The following is a 22,538-nucleotide window of genomic DNA, read 5'->3' on the forward strand; positions in this document are numbered from 1 at the left end:
ATGTCATTGGAATTAGTGTTTGACTGATTGTTTTCTAGTTATTGACGTTTTTCAAAAATATCGGAAAACGAAATATCTCAAGAACTAAGGAAGATATAATAAAACTTTACTGGACATTTTTTGTTGCAAATTCAATGTAGAATCTACGATCTTCGGCTGTTACACCTTTCGTGGGACACCCTGTATAGTTCGAGGTTAAATGGTGGTTATTAAGAACAAATTAATATATCGTTGCAAAAAAAATTATTAGATTAAGTGAGATGGAGGCTATATTTTTGGTTCTCTACTAACTATAGTCTTCTTGAAAAATTTGACAAAAAAGTTTGGTCTACATTTATTTTTATATATTTATTTCTATTTACAATGCAAATGACACTAATGTAATAACATTGGTAGATAAAATAATAAGGTAGTCCTTGTGCTTTGTTTCTTCCAAATTTAAAGGTGACAAAGTACAAGATAAGGTTAGAATTTCACGTGTACAATTTTTTATAGAATTTTAGTCCAAAATAAACATGAAAATATAGCCTAATTGAGAGAATAAATAAATTTGGTTATATAATTGAATTTTTAAGAATATATTTAGAAAGATTATACTGCTTCAATACTGTGTATTTTCTTCATTTGTGAAACCACTTTGTCGTCCACTAACCATATCATGGTCTTCCATGAAGATTTGACAGGATAGGTTTAGTAAAATTGAAATGAATTGAAAAATAATAATAAATTTGAAAATTGAAATTTGGGCCTCGAGGTGCACTAGATTGATATTTTTAGAGTCTATGTGCAAAATTTTGAGATCTAAATCAATCCCGTTTTTCCGGTATGCAATCCAGAAGTTGGCATGTTTTGATGCGAGCAAACGAACAAACACAACCCTACTCTCTTTATTTATTGATTCATACAATAAGTATACATCATCAAAATGATAGAGAGAGAAAAAATAAGGTAACCTTGTGCTATTCCTATCCCAAATTTAGATAAGGTTACACATACTCTCTCTTAATCTATAGATGTCCTTAACCTTCTAGTCGTGACCCTGGGTCCCAGGGACCCACTTCTTTTATATTGAATATTTCAATATATTTCAAGATATAATGTTATTCTATGATTCTAATATATGTCAATTGATGAACGCATTGAGCACTTATGTGTAGCAGAAATCGATCTTTATTATAATATTATGAAAATAAATTTGTGACACCTTGCATTTTTAGGGTAGGTAGTGAAATGTAACATTTGGTCATTATTTTGTATAAAGTGATCAAGAAATAATTATAGTGATGAATACTATGATGGATCTTACATGCATCACTACTAGAAAGATAGGAAAAAAATTGGAAGGTCATAGTTCACTCTTAGGGTAGTTTTTACCCTACCCTCAACTTCATGTTACACAATCTTTGCAAAACTTATGAAATTATAGTGATGGATACTTTTATAAATACTAAAACCTACATGAAACACTACTAGAAGCATTAAAAATATATAAGGTCTCATAAAGTTCACTTTTAGGGGAGGTTTAGAATTCCTGGGATCACTTGAAGCTCATTGGTTTGACTATCATCCCACTTAGTATCATTATTTTTAGCATCACTAATGTCATTGAAATAGAGATCTTGAAGTCAATTTGTACATTCTTTGAAGTCTCTGTTCAAAATAAACATATTGACTGCTTGAATCCAATCACTATTGCATAAAAATGTGCATTTGAAAAAAATGAAAAAAGTTACGTTAGTCGTGACCCTTGGGTCCCTGGGACCCAGAAACGTCATTTCACGAAAACAAGTCACAGAGAACTAACACTCTACATCAAGTTTAAGTGTCTACTGACATGAATTTACATGGATCACAATAGACAGTAAAGCAAACTGAAGCAAAATTATAACTAAAAAAATTTGATGTGGCGCACTCACACAACTTTCCTTGCCGTTATGAAAATTGATCACCTGACGCTAGTGTTCCCGCGCATCTCAAGTCTACTATTCAAAGATTTGAGCCAGTTGGTGACAAGGCAATAATGCTGGAGACACACGAGGTCTGCTATCTCTTCATAGTGAATCATTTAATAGAATCAACAGTAGCCAACAGTTTGCAATTGGATAATCACATTTTCTCGAATTTCGAGCTTATTTTTAATTTTAGGTGAAAATGTTACTTAACATTAATTGTAGAGATTTTTATGCTCAATCTTTTCCACTTGAAATTATACCTGACATGAATTTACATGGATCACAATAGACAGTAAAGCAAACTGAAGCAAAATTATAACTAAAGAAATCTGATGTGGCGCACTCACACAACTTTCCTTGCCGTTATGAAAATTGATCACCTGACGCTAGTGTTCCCGCGCATCTCAAGTCTACTATTCAAAGATTTGAGCCAGCTGGTGACAAGGCAATAATGCTGGAGACACACGAGGTCTGCTATCTCTTCATAGTGAATCATTTAATAGAATCAACAGTAGCCAACAGTTTGCAATTGGATAATCACATTTTCTCGAATTCCGAGCTTATTTTTAATTTTAGGTGAAAATGTTACTAACATTAATTGTAGAGATTTTTATGCTCAATCTTTTCCACTTGAAATTTTTCAATACCTGACTATTTCAGGTATGAATTTGATTAAAATCGTTGGAGCCGTTTTCGAGAACATCGCGAAAAACCCTGTTTTTGACAACATTTTCGCCATCTTAGCCGCCATCTTGAATCGCATTTGATTGTCATTGTTCGTGTCGGATCCTTATATTGTAAGGACCTTACGTTCCAAATTCAAGTCATTCCGTTAATTGGGAGATGAGATTTCGTGTACACAGACGCACACACACTCATACACACACAGGAACACACACACACACACACACACACCACACACACACACACACACACACACACACACACACACACACACCACACACACACACACACACACACACACACACACACACACACACACACCCCCACACACACACACACATACACATACAGACCAATACGGTACCCAAAAACCACTTTTTTGGACTCAGTGGACCTTGAAATGTATATAAATTTAGAAATTGTGGTACCTTAATTTTTTCGGAAAGCAATACTTTCCGAACCTATTCTATTACCTATACTTTCTATTACCTATGGTTATAGGGCAAGGAAAGTAACAAAAATTGCCTGGGTCCCTGACCATCTCAACTGACCATGAAGTTTGTATCCCTGCACATGGCCCAAGAACGTATTGAGTCCAGCCTTGAGTTGCACCGCCACCAGTCCGCCATCAGGCACCCTCCCCTCCCCGAGGAACGTGATCACGTGGTCAGGATCGGACGTATCTATGGCAGCTAACAGACGACCTTGACCGCGCTGTATCTCCTGAACGCGTGCGGTTGCGATCAGCTGTTCGCATGACATACAACGCCAATCAGGTGTACGCGGGTCCAGTGGCCGTGAACACAGCAGAAGGCCATCTGTGCATTCGGGACACGGCAGGCCGGATAGCATCGAGCCGAACTCCTGTTGACAGAAATCGTGCACTTTGGATTGTCGTCACTTTTAAATCGATCAATTCATGAGTAGCCTATATAATACAATGCAGACAATCATACACAACATAGTTTACCATTCATTTCAATTTCGAAGAAAGCAAGAGATTAACTACAAGGAAGGCCTGACAAAATCAAGCCTTATTCTTCTTCTTCTTCTTCTTCTTCTTCTTCTTCTTCTTCTTCTTCTTCTTCTTTCATTTCCCTCTATGTCTATCTTTCTTTCTTGTTTTTTAAGTAGGCTACGGTAATCCACATTTTTAGTGTACAGTGCTATTATGTTTTGCACCACTATGGGTCTCGTTGGACTCAGTGGGAATTATCATATTGTATAAATGGAACAAATAAATTAATTAATAGAGAGAATATAGCTTAAGAAGATATTCCATAGTAGGCTACTGCTCGTTCATGCTCCAAATTAGGTAGGTACTACCTCCATAAACAAAGCCATATAGTGCAAGACAGGTAGTTGATGGTAACGTCAGCACAGGTAGGGATCCTACACCAATAAGAACACTAGCTGATATCAGATGAAATCAACAAATTTTTATTGGTGTAGGAGCCGCCCTGCCTGTGCTGATATTACCAGAATGCACTATGGCTTTTTTTACTCTGGGCGATTACTGTCGACTACTGTCTATTATTACTGTTTTGGCCGGGTGAAAGTGTAAGAACGGCACAGTATGAGAGACTACCAGCGTCACATAGCTCCACAAAAAAGAACTACTAGGACTATCGGCTTGAGTAATTAACAGTGAAATTTGGAACATAAACGCCCCTATACCATGGGATATTTTCCTATTCTATATTATCTTCTCTCTATGGTATCACTACACATGATACAGTATCAACACAATATGATACAGTATCATCTCAACTTGATATACAACACCATTTTCTTATGATATCTTTCCTCTATGATGATTTGAATAAAAAGAGTTGAACTACAGATCTATTTTACAGGTTTCGGTTGTTACACCATTATCAATCTCTGGTACAAATTTATCGTATTTTTCATAGTACCTAATTTTAAGGAGTAAATATATAGGAAAATAGTTTATTCAATATACTCACTTCTGGATCCTTGCATCGATCACACCGACACGCAAACTGTTTAGTCTTGGCGAGCATGTGACGTCGCGACGCCGTGTCCCACAACTGGGACACATACGATGTGCTCAACTCATCACCCTGTTTGATCAGCGTGGCAGCCATCATCTGCATGTGACACTGTGTGTCATACGAGTGGGTCGTGTTGGGCCAGCAGCTGTGGTTCATCAGAGCACCCAACGGGTACAGGCCTCGCAGTGACCCACGTGACCTCTGAGACCCAATTTTGTCACACTGTGACTCATTCTCGTCATCTGACCCGGTTTCGTGGGTCGGTGACCCATTTTTGAGACTCACTGATCCGTTTTCCTGACTCAGTGACCCATTTCTATGACTCGACCCATTTTTGGGACCCAATCCCCCATTTTCATGACCCACCAACCCATCTGACCCGTTTTCCTGACTCATTGACCCATTTTCATTACCCACCGACCCATTTACGTGACCTAATGACTCATTATCTGATCCATTTTCATGTACCAACCCGTTTTCCTGACCCATGGACCCATTTCCATTACCCATCGACCCATTTACATGACCTAGTGACTCATTATCGGCCAACCCATTTGTACCACTTGATAACCCATTTTTGTGACCATTTACATGAATCTCTAACCCATTCTCGCGATCCAATGACCCATTCTCGTGACCCAACCCATTTTTGTGACCCACAGACCCATTTACATGACTCTCTGGCTCATTCTCATGACCTAATGACCCATTTTCATGGCCCAGTAACCCATTTCCGTGACCCATATCCTGGTGGGGAACTTGTACTGTCTCAAAGGCGTTAGTATCCATTGCTCTACAGGACTGAACTATCCACTCCTCTTGAGGGTGTGACAGTCTAGGGCCTAGAACTTGGCGGAGTGTTTCTGCCTGAAAACATATATCAATTCAAATTAAAACAATTTTTTATTTATGTTACTAAAATACTTCCTGAAAAGATACATCAAAGAAATTGAAACAATTTCTCATTTGAGCTACTAAAATACCTGAAAAGATACATCAATTCAAATTGAAACAATTTCTTATTTAAGCTACTAAAATATGAAATAAAAACAGTTCTAAAACTGTAGAATTTCCAAACTTTAAATGAATTGGAATTTGACGATATATGTGTGTTTTTGTTTCATGATGGAACGGTTCTACAACATCGACAGTGACCAGTTTACAATAATATAAAATACATTCACAGAGATGTTATAGTCCATACAAAATTAGTTCCGATTTGGAGGGATATGCGGAGCAGAGAAAAGTTGGGATTCAGCGGCGGTGATGTTGCAGTGTTAAAAAAAACGGACAGTGTCATAGCCACCTCTAATACACAAGGCCTACGGTATTGCAGTGTCGCAGTGTAGGCCTAGAATCTAATACATGATTGGTGAGAATGATTTTAAAAAATACCAGCTGATCTTCTTCACCAATCATGTATTAGATTCTAGGCCTAAGCTGTGACGTTGCAATATCGTAGGCCAGGGCCTTGTGTTAGAGGTGACTATGACAGTATTCTGAAGTCTCTAGGTGAATGTTCAACTGCTTTACGATAAGCTTACATAGTTCCCTCTCTGAAAGCACTGAGTCAACTGAGTGTAATCGACAAATTGGCAACTGCGCTTCTTTCTATGACTATTCATCACTGTAATTGGCTGTTCCCCCTCCATTTCTCTGCTCTCCATATTCCTCTATTTTTACAGTCCCTCTATTTACAGTATTCTCTTTTTTTATTATTATGGCGGATGATACCTACAATGAGATTTATGCTTGTACATGGGTAATTGAAAGTGCGTTGGTGAATTTTGATGAGATGATCAAACGTCCATGTCATCGGAGGGATTCGAACCCATGAACCAGGCGGTGCTAGCAGACCGAAGTTTTTAAATATTGAATGAAAAAGACTAAGAAATTGTCAAAAACCACAGATTTATTGATACTTAGAAAGACCGGTTTCGGTTATTGATTTTTGACAATTTCTTAGTCTTTTTCAGGTTATTGACAATCTCTGATAAACATGAAATAAGAGTAAGTGAGAGTAAGTGATCCAAAGTGACGGCTGATTGAAGTTTTACCAATCATTTCTCTAAAAACTAAAACTATTCAATAAGCCGCCATTTTAAATACAGGTATCATAGAACATTCAAATTGATGTCATCTTTCTTGTTCCTAAGATGCCTTCAAAATGATCTACCGCACAATGGGTGTTTACAAAATATTTGAGTTACAAACCCTCAATTTTGTGTAGTTGAGAAGTTGATATTGTGGTAATTATTCATATTGAATGAAAAAGACTAAGAAATTGTCAAAAAACCACTGATTTATTGATAATTAGAAAGACCGGTTTCGGTTATTACACCATTGTCAATCTCTGATAAATCAGACATTTTATCAGAGATTGACAATGGTGTAATAACCGAAACCGGTCTTTCCAAGTATCCATAAATCTGTAGTTTTCGACAATTTCTTAGTCCTTTTCATTCAATATGAATAATTACCACAATATCAACTTCTCAACTACACAAAAAGTGGAAGTTTGTAACATTCCTTACCACTAGACCAACCCGACCGGTGTACCGAAAATATTCTCTTAGTACATTCTTAGTATATTCTCTCTTGTGCATCCTTTGACTCGAATTAGGAATCGCATTTCTACTAACTGTATTCTCAATTCATGCTTTCTTGTCAGCAGCACCCATGCTTCACTTCCATAAGTCAAAGTGGGTACCGCCAAGACTCTGTGAAATTTGAGCAAGGTGTTCTTTCTGGCTCTACCTTTGAGGGATCGATTGGTTGCATCGCATACTAGGTTGAATATTTTGATACCTTTTTTGCACATCTTGGTCATAATCAATGGTTACATCAGATTGGTCAGAGGATGGTTATGGGTCTTTGAATGATTTTATTGATTATTAGTTCAGTTACCTCCCAACACTTCTGTCCCGTGATATTGTTAGCCTGCAGTCCTTTTAACAATGGCTCGCTGCTGATCGTCTAAAGTGAGACTGCGCAGTGCTGCTAGCGCATGAAACAGCTGCATACTCCACCCTCCATCGGCTGAGACTTGTGCCTAAAACAATATATAATACAATAGAATGAATAGAATACAATCAAAGACCATAAGGTCACAAAGTTTGAGCTATTTTCAATTTTCACAAAAAATTGATTGGAAGCATGGACTAACCATCGTGAACCACACTGAGACAAGAAGTATCTCAGATTTGGCTGAAATTTGGTCATATCTCCTAAACGGTAAGGAATTTTGCAAATATGATTCCAGATTCGTGTTTCTCGCATCAAAGACCATAAGGTCACAAAGTTTGAGCTATTTTCAATTTTCACAAAAAATTGATTGGAAGCATGGACTAACCATCGTGAAAAAAATCTTCAATTTCATAACAATCTGATTTGCCCAATGATAAAGTAACCCAATTTTCATCAGATACTGACTTTATAACTGGAATCCCTAGAATCTAGTCTTCCTTATTATGGCAGTATTCGATTAGCATTAGACTCAACTCACACTTAGGCGACTCAAGTCGAGAAGAGACTCGACTCTAGTTGTGAGCATGTGTTTCCAAATGGTGACACTCAGACTAGTCGATTCTAGTCTCCGCGACTGTCACCATTTGAAGACACATGCTTTCGACTAGAGTCGAGTCTCTTCTCGACTTGAGTCGCGTGTGTGTGAGTTGAGCCTTGGTGTTGCTATCCTTGTCTATCATTCGACAAAGCAGATACCGCTTTCCTTTTCTAGCTCCGCGATGTTGCTATTGTGAGGTCCACGTTATAATGGCAGGATTTGATTAGCTATCCTTGTCTATCATTCAACAAAGCGGATAGCGCTATCTCTTTCTCACTTTGCTCTATTGCCAGATCGTCTTTTAACAATGTAGAATTAATAATTAATCAACAAAATATTTCATCGAAAATTATGAAAATTAATTATGAAATTATTGGAAAATATAATTTTTTGCTTTATAAAATATAATTGATCATTTTAAACGAGAATGAACATTTGAAATTACATCAACAAACCTGTATCAGCTACTGCTGTCTATAGGAGGCATTGACAAGACAGAGGTTCGACAACGTTGTTCTCCTATCTTTCTCCACTGCCAATATAACGTGGACCTCACTCTAGTGAAATTTGGGATAGAAGAGACCGGAAATGGATAGGGATTGATGGAGGCGTTGTTTGGTTGAGGCCAAAGCCCCCGATTTGTGCTGTAGCGCCATTGGAGAGAAAGAGACATTATTTTCAATCTTTAGAAATATACTCTCCTACAGTTACCTTGAAAAGTGGCCATTGCTGCACTGATTACAGAACGCAAAGAATCACTTTTCCGCTCTAGTTCGGGAAATTTTTTTTCTGTACTCCAGATTTGCAACATGGCAACGCAAAATTGTTAGTAGGTTATATGGAGCACCAGTGCAGCAAAATCAAAATGAAGTTGGTAACAGTGACTGTGGTATAGTGTTGTGGTGCAAGTTATAATAATAACGATGGACAACGAGGACAGCGACAGTCACCACCCACACAGCACACAGCCGCCCCTTCATTCAAACACTACTACATTATTCAATTTGACAATAAATTAAGGTTTTTATTAATAACAGCATCACACACACAAGCATTCCATGCATTTCAGGCAATTTTACCCATAATTACCCTCTTTTCATATTCAATGGTAACTGTAGGAAAAATTTAATATGAAATACGTGCACAAAGTTCCTCTGTTGCACTCAAGAAACCATTCCTTACTCGCCTACGGCTCGGGCGTAAACGTTTCTTTCGGTGCAGCAAACTGTCACCTTGCGCACTAGTTGCACAAATAACTATTTCTTGACAATTGAAACATAATTGATAATTTTAAACAAATATTAACTGTTAATATTAGGCTACATTAAATATATATCGGTAACAGCTATCCTCTATTAAAGGCAGTGGCAAGCCAGAGAATCGGCAACGTTTTTCTCCTATTCTTCTCCACAGTAAACATTACAACGTGAACCTCATTATAGAAGGACAAGCGCTCATGATTCACATAGACCTAAATCTACCGACTGTATAAGAATAAGCTACTTTATTTACCATTAAACAATAATATCGCAATAGGCTTCGTCACAAACATAATCAACATTGATAGGTACAGATGAGTTTTTTTTTTTAAAGACAAAGAGTTTTTGAGTATAGAATAAATAGAAATGAGTAGGCTACCTATTTTTAATATTTCAGCCAATGAATTTGATTTAGAATGTGGGCCTACTTGATTATTGTCGGCAGACGCTAGCAGACGACACTCTGGGAGATGTCGCGGTGATTTCGCACACTGGTCGCTGCAGACAGGGAGGCGACATCCCCCGGGCAGCCCCTAAGGGGGGCTGACACCCCCTCGGACCCGCCCTCGAAGGGGCCTAGGTGACAGCCCACGCATAGGGGGCCTCCGCTGCGTCGTGGACCTGTCAACAGAATTGCAAAATTAACATTTAATTTTTTCCCTTTTTGTGTAGTTGAGAAGTTGATATTGTGGTAATTATTCATATTGAATGAAAAAGACTGAGAAATTGTCAAAAAACCACAGATTTATTGATACTCAGAAAGACCGGTTTCGGTTATTACACCATTGTCAATCTCTGATAATCAGAGTTTTTGTAATCTCTGATAAACAATCTCTGAGTTTAACAGAGATTGACAATGTTGTAATAACCGAAACCGGTCTTTCTACGTATCAATAAATCTGTGGTTTTTTGACAATTTCTCAGTCTTTTTCATTCAATTTTTAATTTTTTATCTCAAACTAACAGGCAGAGCAAAGCAAAAAGCAAACCGGATATTCCAATTTAAAATTCAATTGAAACCAATACTAAACATCATATTCCACTGTTACAAGTTATAAAAATTTGAATTATTGGACCCAGGTCCATATAGAATTCATTTTTTGAAAAAAACCAACAGGATATATCAATGTTGGATCTCATAAAAAAGTAGGTTTGTTGCACCTAGGCCTATAAAAAATTCATGTAGAACAAAAAATAACAGTTAATTTTAGTGTCGGAAGTTATAAAAAGTGGATTTAGTTTGCTTTTGAAGCATCTAAATTCAAAAATCTACTTTGTGAAAATAATTAAGAACTGAATATTTTGTGAATTGAACAACTACAAGACTTAACCTAATTCGGACTATGTGCAACCTTATCTAGATTTGGGAGAGGAATAGCACAAGGTTACCTTATTTTTTCTCTCCCTATCATTTTTGATGATGTACTTGAATGAATTAATCAATCAATTTGGTGGCGCTAGGCCTATATCTCAACAAAAACCTAACAGGATATTTTGCTGTCAGAATTCAACAAAATAAAGTAGATTTGTTGTACTATATAGAGCTTATTTGAAACAAAAAACAAAGTTTAGACAATGCTCCAACATTTTTTGCTTGTAATAGAAGTGCAGGCCAAAAGCCTCAACCCAATTGGATCGGATTTGGCAACTTAACTGAATTTGTCTCTTTCTAGCACACGGCTATTAATCAAAGCGTTTAACACTTGTTGGGTATGTAGAACAAGTAGACCTGGCATGTCGTCTATTCAATTGGATTAGAATGCTATTTAAGAGAAGTAGGAAGGCCTATATGGGGTATGAGAGAGAGATAGTGATGGAGAAAAGAGAGAGTGATAAGATTAGATTGGAGAGTGAGTGAGAGAGACAGGGAATTGCAGGCACTGTTTCAAACATTTAGCCTACATAATTGGGTATCGTAGTTGTAAAGTGAACAGATTCAGAGAGAATAATTCAAATTATCTTACTGAGAGAGATTAGATTAGACTAGATTCCTTTATTTATGTATGTTACAATAATTACTGGCTTATACACTAATTTACATCAAATGACGGTAATGCTAATTATTCAACGAATTTTACAAAGTGTAAACAATTAATCAATGAGAATAAGGATTGAATGCAATTAGAATAACGATAATATAATAATGTGATGTAACTTCATAAATCGGCGGTGTTTCAACAAATAATTGTCGATTCTCTAAGAAGGATATAAAATATCCTCCCCATTACCGCACAACCGTGAGAGAGAGAGAGAGAGAGAGAGAGAGAGAGAGAGAGAGAGAGAGAGAGAGAGAGAGAGAGAGAGTGAGAGAGAGAGAGAGAAATTTCAGGCACTGTTTCAAACATTTAGCCTACATAATTGGGTACCGTAGTTGTAAAGTGAACAAATTCAGAGATAATAATTCAAATTATCTTAATGTTATCTAACCGAGAGAGATTGATTGATTGATTGAGTACTTTATTTATGTAGATTACAATATATACTGTCTTATACACTTATATACAATAGCTTACAATACAGCAAAATTATAGATGAATTTACATGATATAGACTAAGAAAATAATTATTGAACTGTATATGATATGGAAAAGTAATTTGTAATATAATAACTATCGATAATTATATTCTTATGCATCTACATAAATTGGCGGAGCTTTGGACATATCAATGTCCATTCTTCGGGAAGAATATTAAAAATATCCTCCCCACTAACTCTCTACCAAAACGTTAATTTCATTATTTAAACTAAGGATTTATCTATTAATGGAAATATTGTGAAAGTTTTAATCAATATGAATATTTAAGAGAAAAAAAACAGAAAATTGATAAAGTAAAATAATTATATGGGTAGATAAGATCAAATAATTGATTAATAAAATTAAGTAGGCTGAGAGAGAGAGAGAGGGAATTGAGCCGAGAGAGAGAGAGAGAAAGAGAGAGAGAGAGAGAGAAATTTCAGGCATCATATCAAATATTTAGCCTACATAATTGGGTAGTTGTACAGTGAACAAATTCAGAGATAATAATTCAAATCATCTTAATGTTATCTAACCGAGAGAGAGAGAGAGAGAGACAGACAGAGAGATAGAGTGATAGAAAGAGGATTCGTTCGAAAGTTATTGCAGGCACTGTTTCAAACATTTAGCCTACATAATTGGATAGTTGTAAAATGAACAAGTTAAGAGAGGTCAATCCAAATTATCGTACTGGTCAACTGGTGGTTTATTTGTAATTATTTTATAACAATAAATATCAATTCTAGTACTCTACAAATACTATTTTATTATCTAAATATGGGACATGAGGGTTTGATTGATTGAGTACTTTATTTATGTAGATTACAATATTACACTGGCTTATACACTTATATACAATAGCTTACAATACAGCAAAATTATAGATGAATTTACAAAGTATAAATTGAGAAAATAATTATTGAGCTGTATATGATATGAAAAAAGCAATTTGTAATAACTATGGATAAAATAGATAATATTGCTATGCATCTACATAAATTGGCGGAGCTTTGGACATATCAATGTCCATTCTCCGGAAAGAATATTCGAAGTACTGTATCCTTCCCTCTAACTCTCTACCAAAAAGGGTAAGAGAGAAAGATAGAGAAAAGAATAGAATAGAATGACTGCTTTTATTTTTGACCTATGAGGGTGAAGCAGTCGTTCTCAGAGAGAGAGAGAGAGAGAGAGAGAGAGAGAGAGTGGAAGAGAGAGAGAAAAAAATGCAGGCACTGTTTCAAACATTTAGCCTACATAATTGGATAGTTGTAAAATGAACAAGTTAAGAGAGGTCAATCCAAATTATCTCACTGATCAACTAAAGGTTTATTTGTATTTATTTTATAGCAATAAAACTCCATTCTAGTACTCTACAAATGCAGTATTATTTTTATTAACTAAATATGGGACATGAGGGTAAGAGAGAAAGATAGAGAAAAGAATAGAATAGAATGACTGCCTTTATTTTTGACCTAGGAGGGCGAAGTTAGGGCGCAGTCACTCTCAGAGAGAGAGAGTGGAAGAGAGAGGAAGAGAGAGAGAGAGAGTGAAAATGCAGGCAGTGTTTCAAACATTTAGCCTACATAATTGCATAGTTGTAAAATGAACAAGTTGAGAGAGGTCAATCCAAATTATCTCACTGGTCAACTAAAGGTTTATTTGTATTTATTTTTTAGCAATAAATCTTCATTCTAGTACTCTCCAACTACAGCCATTATATTTATATCAACTCAATTATCTTATTGCTCAACTGAAGATTTATTTGTATAATATAACAATAAATGTAATGTATTATAACAATATATTTACTTTGGTATAGACATTACTCTCCATGTCTCCAACTCGACCATATATTGGAATTCATGTTAGAAAGTCAGTGAAAATTATAGGACGGCAGATTTGCCAATTTTCTGTCACCACCTAAGAATAGATCAGTTTTGTTATAAGTTGTCATGATTGGTTATAGGCCTGGAGGGAAAAGTTTAGAAGACTTATTTTGACCCCGCAGTTTTGTTTATGGTGTAGTAAGGAGGTAAACATATCAGAAGTCACCACCCCTACCCCTATGCTGAAGGGGTGAGAGTGGTTCAAAGGTCCAATTTGGGAATAGAAATGAAAACCCAAGTGCACTTCAACCTTTAATGGGTAGGACTACTTTTTTTATTCCGATTCAAGAGTATTCCTAACGAGAAAAGACAATTCCATTCTAGGCTTTCAAAAGTAGGTCTACCCTTTTTTAAAGGTTAGAGTTTACTTAGATTTTTACTTTCCTTGCCCTATTACCATAGGTAAGGAAAGAATTGCTTTCCAAAAAAATTTAAGGTACCCTAACTTCATGTTTTCTATACGTTTGAAGGTCCCCTGAGTCCAAAAACATGATTTTTGGGTGTTGGTCTGTGTGTGTGTGTTTCCTTATACCATGAGGATCCGACAATAAGAAATTCAATTCAAAATGGCGGATAATGGCTAAAAAACCATATTTTTCACGGTTTTCTCGAAAACGGCTCTAACGATTTCCTTCAAATTTATACTCTAGATAGCTATTTATAAGCTCTATCAACTGACATGAGTCTCATTTCTGGGAAAATTGCAGGAGCTCCGTAATATTCCTGAGAAGAATGAATTTTGTTAAATTTCTATCACGATTTTCTCAAAAATAGTTACTTATCAGCTCCATTAACTGGCATGAGTCTCCTCCCTGGGAAACTAACAGGGGGTCTACCCCATCCCTGAGAAATTTACTTTGTAACCTCCTTCTCGTGCGTGAGGTAGGTAGGTAGAGCAGTTTATTCAAAAGAACACATGTCGATATTTTATTTGTAGAACAGCTGTTTTGACAACTTTTAAAGAATCCTCAAATTTCATAATTCGAACAAAGGAAAATGTACTCTGAAAACAATAACAATAGTATAATCATAGTTTTAATTATTTAGCCGCCAATCGGCATAAGGTTATTCCCCGAAATTATCCTCGTTTAAGAATGAGGCTTATAGATCAATGAGCAAGAAAAGTTGTTTGAGTGTACCACACCAGATTTTTTCATTTATATTCAAGACTAGCCGTCAGGCTCGCTTCGCTCGCCATATCCGTCTAGCCAGGGGGCTCCGCCCCCTGGACCCCCGACTGAATCGTCCAAAAATGAGATAAGCAGGCTCGCTTCGCTCGCCTGCATTTTCCATTTGGGCATTTTTATCATATGTTAGGACAATCCAGTCGGGGGTCCAGACTAAACGGCTGGCTAAACGGATATGGCGAGCGAAGCGAGCCTGACTGCTAGTAATATTATATTCCCAGGATTGAAGTAGCAGTGACCAATCAATTTTTCCGCGATAAATGAATCTAAATCTTCAATTTGGTGCCAACCTAACAAAGTCAACTCAACTTAATGCCAACCTGACAATATTATTAATTTAGTTGCCAGTTAACAACTGTTTCGAAGAGGTACTCTATCTAGATTATAGTTCTATAGTAACATATGATATGGAAATTTCAATTATAATTAAGAGATTGGGAGAAGAAGAATATACATGCTAAAAGACGAACTTTAAACCCTTAAAAACAACCCTTAGAGTTGAAATATTGCCAAAAGATTTCTTAGTGCGCCTCTAAAGGGCCAACTGAACATACCTACCAAATTTGAACGTTTTTGGTCCGGTAGATTTTTAATTATGCGAGTGAGTGAGTGAGTGAGTGAGTCAGTCAGTCAGTCAGTCAGTGAGTGAGTGCTATTTCGCTTTTACATAAATAGAGTAGGCCTACCCCTAACGGAAAAAGACAATTTCATATCAGGTTTTCCCATGTAGCTCGAAAACTGCGTCTTTCGGATATGACTATTCTGAGCAAAATTGAAGATTACAAAATTTATCTCCCAACTTTTTCCAAATCACTCATATTTTTGAGATATCCTCGCCTCAAGGTGTGTCATTTTTCAAGAAACTACGTTTGCCTCCAATTTTCAGTACGGTATTGTTTGAAAGGCAGGATGCATTTCAATGTTAAATGGTAGTGTTAATACTAGTAGTTCTGTGAACAGTAGACCTCACGCAGTATTCTCATCCACAAGTACCAGATGTCAACTGTTTTAAATGTTAACAAACTCAGTTCACGTTTGAATTTGTATTTCATAATGATATAATTCATCCAGTTCCGTGATGATCTTTCTATCTGATGAAAATAAACTTTTTAGAATCAAAAATATTATAATTTCTCCAGCATTATTTAGTTCATTTGTTTATTTTTATTCACCTATTAAATTAGTTTTCTCGAATGTGAGAATATTGATACAGATAAATATATATAAACATTTAAACATTAAGAGAAATGCCAAACTGTCGACTTGAATCTTAGACCTCACTTCGTTCGGTCAATAAAAAAAAGTTTAAAAAATGGTACAATGTTAAGATGATGTGATTCTTATCATCTTGTCATCGAATTGATTTATTTTTCATCATTTTAATATCAATAATTTGTAATTTACCAATGTGACTATGATTCGACTTGTGTCAATATTGTATTATTGGACAATGCATGACATCAATAAGATTGAAATGTAGTAATTTCTATATTGATGAAATATATTCATATCTCACAACCACAAATTTTTGAAAAAAATTCCAGTTTGAGAATAAAAAACTGATCCTAGGTGTACTGAAAACTCGCACCTATAAGTAGATCCACTATTTTTTTCTATAAGTAGACCCACTTAGGCTAGGCACACACCAGTTAGTCAAGACAAGACAAGACATGATCAGACACAATACTCCACATAGCTGCTCATGAAGACATGTCTAATTGCAATGACTAATCAGTGTGTGTTGCGTCATAAGCAACTATGTAAAGTATTGTGTCTGATCATGTCTTGTCTTGTCTCGACTAACTGGTGTGTGCCTAGCCTTAGTCAAGACAAGACATGATCAGACACGTTTAGTCACAATACTTCACATAGTTGCTTATGAAGACATGTCTAATTGCAATGACTAATCAGTGTGTGATGCGTCATAAGCAACTATGTAAAGTATTGTGTCTGATCATGTCTTGTCTTGTCTTGACTATAATTAGTGTGTTCCTAGCCTAAATCAAAAATGTATGATTTCCAAAGTTTTACGAAAACTATATTGATCATAAAACTATATTCTGAAACTAATTGATTCTTCAATCATCTATATTGAAAAGGATAGAATGAAGTTTTATTCCTTTGAGTACGGTAGCCTATTCATAATATACAATTGGAAACATCAATCTAAATCAAATTAAGACCTAAACTAATCACAATAAAATGTCAATTACAAAACTCTATTCACAAATAGGTAATAAAAATTTTGCTCTTAGGTCTACGGTCAATAGCAAATATAAAATATATTATTATTATTATGAAACGAAAATCCAAATTAAATGCTGTAATTCACCCGGAAGACTTCTGCTACAGCAAATATAGACCAGGGTAAACAGCTATATTTCTGGACTGAAAAGTGAACTCAAATCAATTCAAGTGGATAGCATAACCTATCATTTTTACTTTCCTTGCCCTACTACCATAGGTAAGGAAAGTATTGCTTTCCAAAAAAAATTAAGGTACCCCAATTTCAAGTTTTCTATACGTTTCAAGGTCCCCTGAGTCCAAAAACATGATTTTTATTCATTTATAACTCTAACTACATTGTATTATCATTCATTACATCATCATCATCATCATCTAGGCTTAAAATACTTCTAGAAAGTCGCCTTTGTAAAATAATAAATAATAATAATAGATAAATTTCGATCAGCGATAGGCTACTATTCAAAAATTATTTGTCAGCCCGAGAAAAAATATCTATAAAATATAATGTCTTCAGATACTGATGTTGGTGAGATGAGGTGATATTTATTCTTAATGAAACACTGAGATAATATCTAGAAATATCATCAATTTATTGAAAAAATACATACATTTTTCAACACCAAAGTTGTTATCTTCAGTGTGAGAATTCCAAACTGAAAAATTTTGAATTTTCAACTCTATGAAATTAAAACTTTAAATTTTGAACTCAAAAATTTTAAAGTTTCAAATTCTCACACTGAAGACACAATTATTGGTGTTGGAACATCAATGTTATTTTTCAATAGATTTGCGATATTCCTTGACAACATCCCAGTGCATCATTATTGAAATATACAGAGTGAGTCATATGTATAATCCAATATATTTATAAATCTTTATCATATTGATTATTGAACTTGTTTTTAAAGGAGACGTTTGAATATTATACAGAGTGAGTCATATGTATGGGAACCCTTCAATAAATTGGAGACTGTCGTAGATATAATACTGTAACTTTCAGGATAAGTTATTGGTCAAATACTCTACCTTTTGATGTACAACTGAATTTCAACCCCTCATAAGAATGTGATACCATAAGTATAAGTCATATGTATGGGAACCCTTCAATAAATTGGAGACTGTCGTAGATATAATACTGTAACTTTCAGGATAAGTTATTGGTCAAATACTCTACCTTTTGACGTACAACTGAATTTCAACCCCTCATAAGAATGTGATACCATAAGTATAAGTCATATGTATGGGAACCCTTCAATAAATTGAAGACTGTTGTAGATATAATACTGTAACTTTCAGGATAAGTTATTGGTCAAATACTCTACCTTTTGATGTACAACTGAATTTCAACCCCTCATAAGTATGTAATAAGTATGTCATATGTATGGGAACCCTTCAATAAATTGAATACTGTTGTAGATATAATACTGTAACTTTCAGGATAAGTTATTGGTCAAATACTCTACCTTTTGATGTACAACTGAATTTCAACCCCTCATAAGTATGTAAAAAGTATGTCATATGTATGAGAACCCTTCAATAAGTTGGAGACTGTCGTAGATATAATACTGTTACTTTCAGGATAAGTTATTGGTCAAATACTCTACCTTTTGATGTACAACTGAATTTCAACCCCTCATAAGTATGTAATAAGTATGTGTCATATGTATGAGAACCCTTCAATAAATTGAATACTGTTGTAGATATAATACTGTAACTTTCAGGATAAGTTATTGGTCAAATACTCTACCTTTTGACGTACAACTGAATTTCAACCCCTCATAAGAATATGATACCGTAAGTATAAGTCATATGTATGGGAACCCTTCAATAAATTGAATACTGTTGTAGATATAATACTGTAACTTTCAGGATAATAAGTTATTGGTCAAATACTCTACCTTTTGACGTACAAATGAATTTCAACCCCTAATAAGAATGTGATACCGTAAGTATAAGTCATATGTATGGGAACCCTTCAATAAATTGGAGACTGTTGTAGATATATAATACTGTAACTTTCAGGATAAGTTATTGGTCAAATACTCTACCTTTTGATGTACAACTGAATTTCAACCCCTCATAAGAATGTGATACCGTAAGTATAAGTCATATGTATGTAATCTTAGCAATTCATGTAAGAGAAATTATCATATATGTGTTTAAAATATTTTAACAGAGAAACACTTCATTCACTAATTGAGAATTTTAAGATTGGTGAGGGAATAGACACTTATATCATTTCTAGATATGTAGGCTTATGGGAACCCTTCAATAAATTGGAGACTGTTGTAGATATAATACTGTAACTTTCAGGATAAGTTATTGGTCAAATACTCTACCTTTTGACATACAACTGAATTTCAACCTTTCATAAGGGGGTGACTTAGGGGTTGAAACTCGAATATTTTAAATGTAAACACCCATTGTGATTAAAGATGACAGCGATAAAAATGTTCTATGATACTTTTATCCAAAATGACGGCTGATTGAAGTTTTAGTTTTTGAAGAAATGAGGGGTTGTAACTCAAATATTTTGATGTTGCTTTCCATGACGAAACACTATATAATAACTCTGTTGTAGTTCATACACTGTGTTACTAATAAATATTTGAAAAAACACTTACTTTCCTTGGAGTGTTGAGGAATGCATTTCACTCCTAGAGGCTGATGAAGCTCCTCTTCAGGGGTGAAATGCATTCCTCAATACTCCAACAAAAGTAAGTGTTTTTTCAAATATTTACAAGTAACACGGTGTATGAACTACAACAGAGTTCAAATATTATGAACGTATACACCCATTGTGTGATACATTCAAGGCCTTTCTAATACAGGAAAGATGACATTAATGAAAATTAAGATAAAGAAAGGAAAAAAGAAAAAAGATGTTGTCTAATTCCACTATAACATTTTTATTCACCAAAACTAGTTTTCGTTGCCTATGGCAACATCTTCAGTGGCAACTGAAGCTGATATTTACAGGAAGCAGATGGGAAACATTACAGGTGTGGCAATATTTACAAAGGTTGGCTATTTGATAAAAATATGAACTAAGTACTATTACAGTATTAAAACATACAAACAAATAGTGAAAATATTTAATGGAATACATATGATTAATTAATATAAGGATGAGATATAATTTGTGTAATAACAATTTCCAAATGAAATGTTAGACATGGGAGGGGGCGAGGGTGTTGTGATTTGGAGTTGGGTAATCTAAAAGAAAAGTAGCAGAAATAAATGTAATATGTCTATATGAAAAAGCAATTAATAAATGGCTATCTGATGTAATAAGGACAAGGATTATAATACTGACTATTTAATGAGATGACTCAGAGATAGAAACAAAAATTAAAAACAAAGGTTATTTTTCACATTACAGGTGTGGCAATATTTACAAAGGTTGGCTATTTGATGAAAATATAAACTAAGTACTATTACAGTATTAAAACATACAAACAAATTTCCTTTCTTTATCTTAATATGGAGAAGTTCCACAATATCTCTGATAAAAGTGTTAAATTTATTAAAAGTGCTAGTCTAGTGCAACAGAAAAAAAACTCTATTCTAACCTGAAGCTGAAGTTTGGTATTGACAGAAAACTTCACAATAGAATTTTTACACATCACCAACAAAGGTAAACTACTGAACACCCTTGAAGCTATGGAGATCAGAATCCTTGAAAATGACTCTTCTTTAATTAGTCTAAATGATCACACAAACTTTGAGTCTCTAAAAGTATCCAGTTTTTTCTTATAATCCTATTAGCTCTTATTTCACAATAACTTGCCTATTTCTCTTGAACCCTTTATTTTTAAATTTTTTGTTTCTATTTCTGAGTCATCTCATTACATAGTCAGTATTATAATCCTTGTCCTTATTACATCAGATAGCCATTTATCAATTGTTTTTTCAGATTACATTTATTTCTGCTACTTTTCTTTTAGGTTACCCAACTCCAAATCACAACACCCTCCCCCCTCCCATGTCAAACATTTCATTTGGAAATTGTTATTACACAAATTACATCTCATCCTTATATTAATTAATCATATGTATTCCATTAAATATTTTCACTATTTGTTTGTATGTTTTAATACTGTAATAGTACTTAGTTTATATTTTTATCAAATACGGTAGCCAACCTTTGTAAATATTGCCACACCTGTAATGTTTCCCATCTGCTTCCTGTAAATATCAGCTTCAGTTGCCACTGAAGATGTTGCCATAGGCAACGAAAACTAGTTTTGGTGAATAAAAATGTTATAGTGGAATTAGACAACATCTTTTTTCTTTTTTCCTTTCTTTATCTTAATATGGAGAAGTTCCACAATATCTCTGATAAAAGTGTTAAATTTATTAAAAGTGCTAGTCTAGTGCAACAGAAAAAAAACTCTATTCTAACCTGAAGCTCAAGTTTGGTATTGCAGAAAGAAACATTTGGTTCAACAAAGAATGTTTAAAGAACTCTCTAACACCGAAATATGTATCCTTGAAGTGCAACAGTAAATGTGAGTCAACTACAAAAACTCTAAATAAGGCTAAGAACATTTGGTTAAAAAATGAAGTTAGCTTCTGGTACAGAAGAAGGGACAGTTACAGTTTTTACCTGTTTGTTGTCCACACACAATTAGTGAACAAGCTGTATTCTTGGGAATTTGATACCTTTGATTATATCACAAGAGAGAGGAACTCTATGAAATAAAGACAGAAGTCAGAAATACAAAAGAGGAAAATCAGGAATTTACTACTTCAACAGGGTAAGGTTATGAGACCCAGTTCTAATGCTCAACCAAATGATACCTTCAAATTTGCAGACAGTGTAATAAACCTCTCCAATACAGTTTTCAACTCTGCAGAAATGAACCTTTTGGAAAAAGGAAAGAAATTTTGTATTGACCAGACCACAAGCAGGAACATACAACTCTTGGCAGCCAACATTGACAAGTATGGGGAAATATCCAAAAACAAACTTCTGGGTGCCAAATGTGCCAATGTGATGAAGACATCAACAATTGATCATAGAACTATTTCATCCAAGACCCAAAACAAACAGACCCTCAGATCAATACAACAAAAAGTTTCAAGTGATGACCTCATAATAACAAAGGCAGATAAAGGAAACTCAACAGTCATCCTCAACAAGGACTCCTACATTAAAAAAGTGAATGACTTCATGGAAGAAAACAGCTTTACTCCAATTCCTCAGGACCCTACCACAAACTAC

At 34.9% G+C, this 22,538-nt stretch overlaps 1 protein-coding gene across 1 annotated transcript in view; it reads right to left on the reverse strand.

Annotated features, from left to right (window-relative positions):
- The window catches only part of LOC111057799 (SET domain-containing protein SmydA-8), a 63,390-nt gene that overhangs the window by 11,940 nt on the left and 28,912 nt on the right, over positions 1-22,538 (reverse strand). Inside the window, exons 3-8 of the mRNA XM_039425291.1 lie at positions 10,068-10,096; positions 9,904-10,008; positions 7,596-7,703; positions 5,202-5,518; positions 4,604-5,123; positions 3,188-3,500 (exon numbers count right to left, since the gene is read on the reverse strand). Of these exons, the coding sequence (XP_039281225.1) occupies positions 3,188-3,500; positions 4,604-5,123; positions 5,202-5,518; positions 7,596-7,703; positions 9,904-10,008; positions 10,068-10,096 (1,392 nt within the window). The remainder of the gene's footprint in view (positions 1-3,187; positions 3,501-4,603; positions 5,124-5,201; positions 5,519-7,595; positions 7,704-9,903; positions 10,009-10,067; positions 10,097-22,538) is intronic.

The sequence above is a fragment of the Nilaparvata lugens genome, chromosome 3, assembly GCF_014356525.2.
Source record: "Nilaparvata lugens isolate BPH chromosome 3, ASM1435652v1, whole genome shotgun sequence".
Taxonomy (NCBI): Eukaryota; Metazoa; Arthropoda; class Insecta; order Hemiptera; family Delphacidae; genus Nilaparvata; species Nilaparvata lugens.